The sequence below is a fragment of the Heptranchias perlo genome, chromosome 2, assembly GCF_035084215.1.
Source record: "Heptranchias perlo isolate sHepPer1 chromosome 2, sHepPer1.hap1, whole genome shotgun sequence".
NCBI classification, from domain to species: Eukaryota; Metazoa; Chordata; class Chondrichthyes; order Hexanchiformes; family Hexanchidae; genus Heptranchias; species Heptranchias perlo.
Genome location: NC_090326.1, coordinates 171,340,784 through 171,349,616, shown reverse-complemented (window position 1 = coordinate 171,349,616; position 8,833 = coordinate 171,340,784). Strand labels below are relative to the sequence as shown.

At 46.5% G+C, this 8,833-nt stretch overlaps 1 protein-coding gene across 1 annotated transcript; it reads right to left on the bottom strand.

Annotated features, from left to right (window-relative positions):
• Nucleotides 1–3,919: 3,919 nt before the first annotated feature.
• Nucleotides 3,920–8,236, bottom strand: LOC137332666 (fucolectin-like). The gene is made up of 3 exons (XM_067996614.1): nt 8,170–8,236; nt 4,257–4,508; nt 3,920–4,152 (listed from the first exon to the last, which is right to left on the bottom strand). The coding sequence occupies exons 1-3, from the start codon at nt 8,234–8,236 to the stop codon at nt 3,920–3,922; spliced, it is 552 nt and encodes a 183-aa protein (XP_067852715.1).
• Nucleotides 8,237–8,833: the final 597 nt, after the last annotated feature.

The following is an 8,833-nucleotide window of genomic DNA, read 5'->3' as shown; positions in this document are numbered from 1 at the left end:
TTTTAACAGCCTTTTCAATTTGTCCTGCCACCTTCAAAGATTTGTGTCCAAGTCTGTTCCTATACCCCCTTTAAAATGATACAACATAAACTCAGTCTTCCTATCAAAATGCATCACTTCACACTTCTCTGTGTTAAATTCCATCTGCCATGTGTCTGCCCATTTCACCAGTCTGTCTCTGTCCTCCTGAAGTCTGTTACTATCCTCCACATTGTTTACTACATTTAAGTTTTGTCATCTGCCATCTTTGAAATTATACCCAAGTCCAGGTCATTAATATCTCAAAGTTCAGTGGTCCGAATACTGACCCCTGGGGAACACCACTGTAAACTTCCCACCAGTCTAAAAACAACCGTTCACCACTACTCTCTGCTTTCTGTCCTTTAGCCATTTCATAATCCCTAATCCCGTTGATTTTGCTAACAAGTCTATTAAATGATAATTTATCAAATACCTTTTGGAAGTCCATACACTTATCAATGCACTGTCCTCGTCAACCCCCTCTGTACTTCCTCAAAGAACTCAATCAAATTTGCGCTGTCACTTTTTTAGCCCATGCTTTTCCCAGTGCCAATTTAATTTGTCCTGGACTATTGTCTAAGTTTCCCCACATTAGGCTGACTGGCCTGTAATTGTTGGGTTTATCACCCTCCCCTTTTTGAACAGGGCTGTAACAGTTCCAACCCTGCAATCCTCTGGCATCACTTTGATATCTCTCGAGGACTGGAAGATTGTGGCCAGAGCCTCTGCTCTCTCCACCCTCCCCTCAGTGACCGAGGATGGATCCCATCTGGACCGGGTCACTTTTCTACTTTGAGCACTGCCAATCCTTTCAAGTAGCTCCTTTTTTATTTTTATCCAATCAACATCGCCACCTCCTCCATTTTACTGCGACAATGGCAGAATCCTCTTTAGTGAAGACAGATGCAAAGTACTCATTCAGTACCTCAGCCATACTCTCTGCCTCCACATGGTCTCCTTCTGGGCCCTAATCAGCCCCACCCTTCCTTTGGTTACTCTTTTACAATTTACATGTTTAAGACTTTTCGGTTCCCTTTCATGTTAGCTGGCAATCTGTTCTCGTCCACTCTTTGCCCCTCTTATTCCCTTTTTCTGTTCAGCTTGATTCCCGACTGAATTCTGAACCTGACATTTGTTGTAAGCCTCCTTTTCTGTTTCATTTTAATCTCACCTTTATTCATCCAGGGAGCTCCGGCTTTGAATGCCCTTCCTTCCCCCCTTGTGGGAATCTCTCTTGTCTGTTATGAACGATCTCCTTTTTTGAAGGCCTCCCATTGCTCTTTCCTTTTACTTCCTCCCCCGCCCTGCTGTTCATCCCGCCCCCAAAAATATTACCGACCCCACTCTCTCCTAATGTGTGACCCACTGCACTTCACCCTGACTTGTCTCCCAGCAGCATTTGGAAAATTCCTTCCCTCCATTGAGATTACTTGGATGGAAACTCTCCCACTTCATCACCTCCCCTCCAAATCACCCCTCCTGCTTTCCAATTCATCCTCTTCCCCCCCAATCCTTTTTCTCCACAGCTGTTTCTGTCATCTTCTCCATTTCCGTCCTCCTAATCTCCTCCTCATTCCAGCCAACATCTGCAGTAACTGAACTCTCACCCTGTGAGAAAAGGGAAGGAGTCAATGAGACCCCACAGTTAAAGTCCGAGCGCCTGTGGTGGGATAAAGTTGATTTGTAGATGGGGTGGAGTCAGCTTGGAGCATTGGCCACCTGATATCCAGGTGCGAAGGGTGAGTGAGTTTAAGGGGCAGCTCATCAGTTGACTCGAGGTTTCTCCTGCCGCTGGTTCACTCTCCACTCTCTTTGAGCTGTAATATTCAGGGAGCCTTTTGACTCAGTGCTTGGGGGGAAACACAGGCCATCCTTCTGTTCATTACTTGAGATACTGAAATTATCCCTGGCCAGCACAGAATCTCTCTCCCATCCTCTGTGCAATAGAGAATCACAAAATCAGACCTTGTTTTAGATTTTGAACAATTAATTTATTGAACAGCAAGTGTGCAAGTGAGAATGCAATGTTTTTTACTCCAAGAATCAGAAAATTACAGCACGGAAGCAGGCCATTCGGCCCATCGAGCCAATGCACGAGCAATCTACCTAGTCCCGCTCCCCTGCCCGAGCTGAAACCCTCCCTCCTGCACCATCTCACCAGCCGCGCATTCATCTTCTGGGGTTAGGGTCATAACCCACACCTGGATTCCAAGGTAAGACTCACTTCTGCCATTGAAGAGGCCGGTTAGCCATTCTGACCTCCGAAAATGGGTTAAGCCCCTCTAGAGGCCGAGGTTGCAGCAATTGACCACCCCCGGGGGTTGTGAGGGGCAGGTCGAGGCTGTGACCCCATCAGAAGGCCCTGTGGGGAATATAAAATTAACCGAGTGCTACATACAGAGGAGTCAAAAACCAAGAGGCGATTTTAACTCGACCCACCTGGCAGAGCGTGGGCTGCTAACATGCCCCTGGTGATTTACCTGCTGAAGTCCCGCCTACCTCGCACGGGTCCTGATTTTAACCGGCTCCTCTGCGCAGGCGGAAAAGGAGGCAGCTAAAGCCAGCAGGGTCCTTCCTTGAATATGCAGCTCGGGGTCTGACGTCATCGGGCCTTGACCGCCATCTGAACCCGAGCCTGAGGGGTGAGGGCAATGGGAGGACGATCGGATCATGAGGCCCCGAGAGGCCAGGCCAGGAGGAGCAGGAGCCCTTGGGAGGCTCTTCCCCAGGAGATGGTCCCCATGACCCACCCTCATCCCGGCCGGCCTCCTGCCCCCCCCTCAATGTTCGCTCCCGCCCACTGGCCAGCTGCCACTCTCCGCATGGCGGAATGCGGAGGACGACTCTGGGAGTTCAGACTCCCCCCAGGCCCCCCCGCAGCCGATCCCCGGCGGGTCTGACGCTGGGCTCGACACCCCCTTCCCATCCTTCTCCCGCCCCCCCACTCCCCCCCCCCCGCCCCCCCCCCAGTTAAAATTCCCTTTTGCGCGTCATCGTCTGGTGGAGTGGGAGTTCGAGGTTGGACTGAATCACACGGATGGAATTCGGTCCCCATTTTAGAATCGTCCAATCTGCCCTCGAGTGTCCGCCGTGGCTCAGAGGGGCCACGGTCTCGCCTCCAAGTCAGAATGTTCAAGCCCCACTCCAGAGATTAGAGCACATAATCAATGGCCCAGGGAGCGCCGCACCGTCGGAGGGGCCGTCTTTCGGATGAGACATTAAACTTAGGCCCCGTCTGCCCTCAGGTGGATGTAAAAGATCCCATGGCACTAATTTGAAGAAGAGCAGGGGGAGTTCTTCCCGGTGTCCTGGGGCCAATATTTATCCCTCAACCAACATCACTAAAAAACAGATGATCTGGTCATTTATCACATTGCTGTTTGTGGGATCTTGCTGTGCACTAATTGGCTGCCTCGTTTCCTACATCACAACAGTGACTACACTTCAAAAGTACTTCATTGACTGGAAAGTGTTTTGGGATGTCCTGAGGTCGTGAAAAGTGTGAGATAAATGTGAGTTCAATATCTTTATATTTCCCATGTCTCCATTGATACTGGAAACAGCGCCCGCTGAGGGAGGGTGTAATTATTGATTTGGGTGCAGGTATGTTCGTCTCGGGAGTTTCCATTCTCAATGTATATCAACTTTCAAAAGGCAATTGGATAAATACTTGAAAAGGAGAAATTTGTAGGGCTATGGGGAAAGAGCAGGAGAGCGGGAATAATTGGATAGCTCTTTCAAAGAGCCAGCACAGGCACGATGGGCCGAATGCGTCCTCGTGTGCCGGCCTCCATGTGGACCGAAGAATTTACAACGGAGAAAGTTGACAGCAAGAAGATTTTTAATATATAGATTATTTGTGATTTATCGTCAGGAACTAACGCTGTGTCAGTTCCCTTCAACAGACCTCGATTATAAAGAGGGGATGACCAAACACCTCCACCTCGCACAGAGTCAGACGCCTCGCACTCCCGCGCCGCATGACGTTCACGAATCGGCCCTGCATTCCGCCCCAGTCAAAGGTTTCGGCAGCTCCGAGTTCAATCGATTTGACCGTCGCACACCTGGAATAAAACGGCGCTGAGTGAGCGAGGGAGCGAGGGAGCGAGGGAGGACTGACCGGATCAATGTCTGTACAGAAAGAGCTCAGGGGCAGGGGTTTTAATGGAATTAAGATCAGAGACTGGGGGGGGGGGCATGAAAAATAGCCCCCCGCCCCCCAAAACCATACTCACTTTGGGTTGTTGTTCCTGTGATTGTGCGGATATCTGCCCCGTCAATTCCCTCTTTGGAATTCTTTTCTGTGTTGGTAATTTTGATGGACGATATCTGATGCGTTTGAAGCAAGTCTGCTCTCCACCAGGGATTATTCTCGGAGTCTGTATAAGAGCAGCGATTCAGCCTTTCTGGCTTCCCATCGATTGCCGCCTTCGCGCTCTTGTGATTGCTGGGCTGGGAAGCGACACCATTCAAGGCAACATTGGGGTCTGCGAATAAAGTTCAGGAATCCGTAATGTTTACCACAACAACAGCAACAACTTGTGCCTTTAACGTAGAAAAATATCCTCAGGTGCGTCACAGACGGGTAATCAGACAAAAAACATAGACACCAAGTCAAAGAGCGAGATATTTGGAGGGGTTACCAAAAGCTTGGTCAAAGAGGTAGGGTTTCAAATTGAACTTAAAGAAGAAGCGGAGAGGCTTAAGAACATAAAATATAGGAGCAGGAGGAGGCCATTCGGCCCCTCGAGCCTGCTCCACCGTTCAATCAGATCATGGCTGATCTTCGACCTCAAATCCACTTTCCCGCCTGATCCACATATCCCCTGATTCCCCCAGAGTCCAAAAATCTATCGATCTCAGCTTTGAATATATTCAATGACTGAGCATCCACAGCCCTCTGGGGGTAGAGAATTCCAAAGATTCACAAACTTCTGAGTGAAGAAATTCCTCCTCATCTCAGTCCTAAATGGCCGACCTCTTATCCTGAGACTATGCCCCCTAGTTCTAGACTCTCCAGCCAGGGGAAACAACCTCTCAGCATCTACCCTGTCAAGCTCCCTCAGAATCTTACATGTCTCAATGAGATCACCTCTCATTCTTCTAAACTCCAGAGAGTATCGGCCCATTCTACTCAATCTCTCCTCAGAGGACAACCCTCTCATCCCAGGAATTAATCTAGTGAACCTTCGTTGCACTGCCTCTAAGGCAAGTATATCCTTCCTTAGATAAGGAGACCAAAACTGTACACAGTACTCCAGGTGAGGTCTCACCAATGCTCTGTACAATTGTAGTAAGACTTCCTTACTCTTGTACTCCAATCCCCTTGCAATAAAGGCCAACATTCCATTTGCTTTCCTAATTGCTTGCTGTACCTGTATGTTAACTTTTTGTGTTTCTTGTACGAGGACACCCAAATCTCTCTGAACGTCAACATTTAATAGTTTCTCACCATTTAAAAAACATTCTGTTTTTCTATTCTTCCTACCAAAGTGAATAACCTCACATTTCCCCACATTATACTCCATCTGCCACCTTCCTGCCCACTCACTTAACCTGTCTATATCCCTTTGCAGACTCTTTGTGTCCTCCTCACAGCTTACTTTCCCACCTAGCTTTGTATCGTCAGCAAACTTGGATACATTACACTCGGTCCCTTCATCTAAGTCATTAATATAGATTGTAAATAGCTGAGGCCCAAGCACTGATCCTTGAGGCACCCCACTAGTTACAGCCTGACAACCTGAGAATGACCCGTTTATCCCTACTCTCTGTTTTCTGCCCGTTAACCAATCCTCTATCCATGCTAATATATTACCCCAACCCCATGAGCCCTTATCTTGTGTAACAACCTTTTATGTGGCACCTTATCAAATGCCTTTTGAAAATCCAAATATACGACATCCACTGGTTCCCCTTTATCTACCCTGCTAGTTACATCCTCAAAAAACTCGAATAAATTTGTCAAATACGATTTCCCTTTCATAAAACCATGTTGACTCTGCCTAATCATATTATGATTTTCTAAGTGCCCTGTTACCACTTCCTTAATAATGGATTCCAGCCTTTTTCTGACGACTGATGTCAGGCTAACTGGCCTGTAGTTCCCTGTTTTCTCTCTCCCTCTTTTCTTGAATAGTGGGGTTACATTTGCTACCTTCCAATCCACTGGGACCGTTCTAGAATCTAGGGAATTTTGGAAGATTATAGTTAGGGCATCTGCAATGTGCTCACCTACTTCCTTTAAAACCTTGGGATGGAAACCATCTGGTCCTGGGGATTTGTCACTGTTTGGTGCCATTATTTTCTTCATTACTGTTAATTTGCTTATGTTAATTATGATGAGTCCCCGTCCATGATTCAAAATTAGTTTCCTTGGGGTGTCTGATTTGCTATCCTCTCCTCGACTGTAAATTCTGACACAAAGTAATTATTTAACATGTCCGCCATTTCCTTATTTTCATTTACAATATTACCATTATCAGTTTTTAAGGGGCCCTCATTGCTCCTGACCACCCTCCTTTATCTAATATAATTGTAAGAAATGTTTTGTGTTGGTTTTGATATCCCTCACGAGTTTCTTTTCATACTCTCTTTCTGTAACTCTCACTATCTGTTTTGTGACATAAGAACATAAGAAATAGGAGCAGGAGTAGGCCAATCGGCCCCTCGAGCCTGCTCCGCCATTCAATAAGATCATGGCTGATCTGATCCTAACCTCAAATCTAAATTCATGTCCAATTTCCTGCCCGCTCCCCATAACCCCTAATTCCCTTTACTTCTAGGAAACTGTCTCTTTCTGTTTTAAATTGATTTAATGATGTAGCTTCCACAGCTTCCTGGGGCAGCAAATTCCACAGACCTACCACCTTCTGAGTGAAGAAGTTTGTCCTCATCTCTGTTTTGAAAGAGCAGCCCCTTATTCTAAGATAATGCCCCCTAGTTCTAGTTTCACCCATCCTTGGGAACATCCTTACCGCATCCACCTGATCAAGCCCCTTCACAATCTTATATGTTTCAATAAGATCGCCTCTCATTCTTCTGAACTCCAATGAGTAGAGTCCCAATCTACTCAACCTCTCCTCATATGTCCACCCCCTCATCCCCGGGATTAGCCGAGTGAACCTTCTTTGTACTGCCTCGAGAGCAAGTATGTCTTTTCTTAAGTATGGACACCAAAACTGTATGCAGTATTCCAGGTGTGGTCTCACCAATACCTTATATAACTGCAGCAATACCTCCCTGTTTTTCTATTCTATCCCCCAAGCAATAAAAGCCAACATTCCATTGGCCTTCTTGATCACCTGCTGCACCTGCATACTAACCTTTTGATTTTCTTGCACTAGGACCCCCAGATCCCTTTGTACTGCAGTACTTTCCAGTTTCTCGCCATTAAGATAATAACTTGCTCTCTGATTTTTCCTGCCAAAGTGCATAACCTCACATTTTCCAATATTGTATTGCATCTGCCAAATCTCCGCCCACTCACCCAGCCTGTCTAAATCCCCTTGTAGGTTTTTTATGTCCTCCTCACTCTCTACTTTCCTTCCCATCTTTGTATCATCTGCAAACTTTGATATGTTACACTCGGTCCCCTCCTCCAAATCGTTAATATAGATTGTAAAGAGTTGGGGACCCAGCACCGACCCCTGCGGAACACCACTGGCTACAGGTTGCCAGTCCGAGAATGAACCATTTATCCCAACTCTCTGCTTCCTGTTAGATAACCAATCCTCCACCCATGCCAGAATATTACCCCCAATCCAGTGATTCTTTATCTTGAGCAATAATCTCTTATGTGGCACCTTGTCGAATGCCTTCTGGAAGTCCAAATACACTACGTCCACTGGTTCCCCTTAATCCACCCTGTATGTTATGTCCCTTTGCTGTTCTCTGTATCTCTCCCAGCCGCCAGAATCTGTGCTATTTTTTGCTTTTTCTTTTAGTACGATGTTGTTCCTTTACCTCTTTAGTCGTCCATGGCTGGTTTTTTTTGGCAAGTAGTGTTCTTGCCCCTTAGGGGTATAAACTGGTTCTGGATCACGTTAAATTCTTTTTTGATCTGATCTTCTGTCGTTTTACCCATTAACAGATTTGCCCAGTTTACTGTGGACAGTCTCTGTCTCACCCCATTGAAGTCGGCCTTACCCAAGTCTAGAATCTTCGTAGCTGATCCGGGTTTCTCCCTTTCAAACACAACGTTGAACTCGATCATATTATGATCACTATTAGACAAATGTTCACACACCATTAGGCTGTTAACTAAATCTAGCTCATTACTCATTATTGAATCTTATATAGCCTGCCCCCTTGTTGGTTCCAGGACATATTGTTGCCGAAAGCTGTCCTGAACACACTCAAGAAATTCACTACCTTTCTGACATGAGCTCGTCTACTTATCCCAATCTATATGAAAGTTAAAATCCCCCATTAAACCCACGCTGCCTTTGCTACATGCTTGTCTAATCTCTGCATTTATACATTCTGTCACTTCACAGCTGCTACCAGGGGGCCTGTGCACAACTCCCACTACAGTCTTAATTCCTTTTCTATTTCTTAATTTTACCCATAAAGTCTCCACTGCCTGTTTACCTCTCGTTATATCCTCTCATCATTGGAGTAATTTCATCCTGAATCACAAAGGCTCCTCCTCCCCCTCTACCAGTTTCCCCATCCGTCCTGTAGACCTTATAACCTGGTATATTCAGTTCCCAGTCCTGACCGTCTTGCAGCCATGTCTCAGTAATGGCGACCATGTCGTACCCTCGAAGTTGAATTTGTGCCTGTAATTCATTCGATTTGTTCCTTATAC

Excerpts from the sequence above, each read along its gene's own strand:
- LOC137332666 (XM_067996614.1), bottom strand. The coding sequence starts at position 8,236 with ATGATCGAGTTCAACGTTGTGTTTGAAAGGGAGAAACCCGGATCAGCT. Across the intron at positions 4,509-8,169 it reads TACGAAGATTCTAGACTTGG|ACCCCAATGTTGCCTTGAAT; the intron begins GTAAGGCCGACT and ends CTTTATTCGCAG. Across the intron at positions 4,153-4,256 it reads CACAGGAACAACAACCCAAA|ACATTGATCCGGTCAGTCCT; the intron begins GTGAGTATGGTT and ends CTTTCTGTACAG.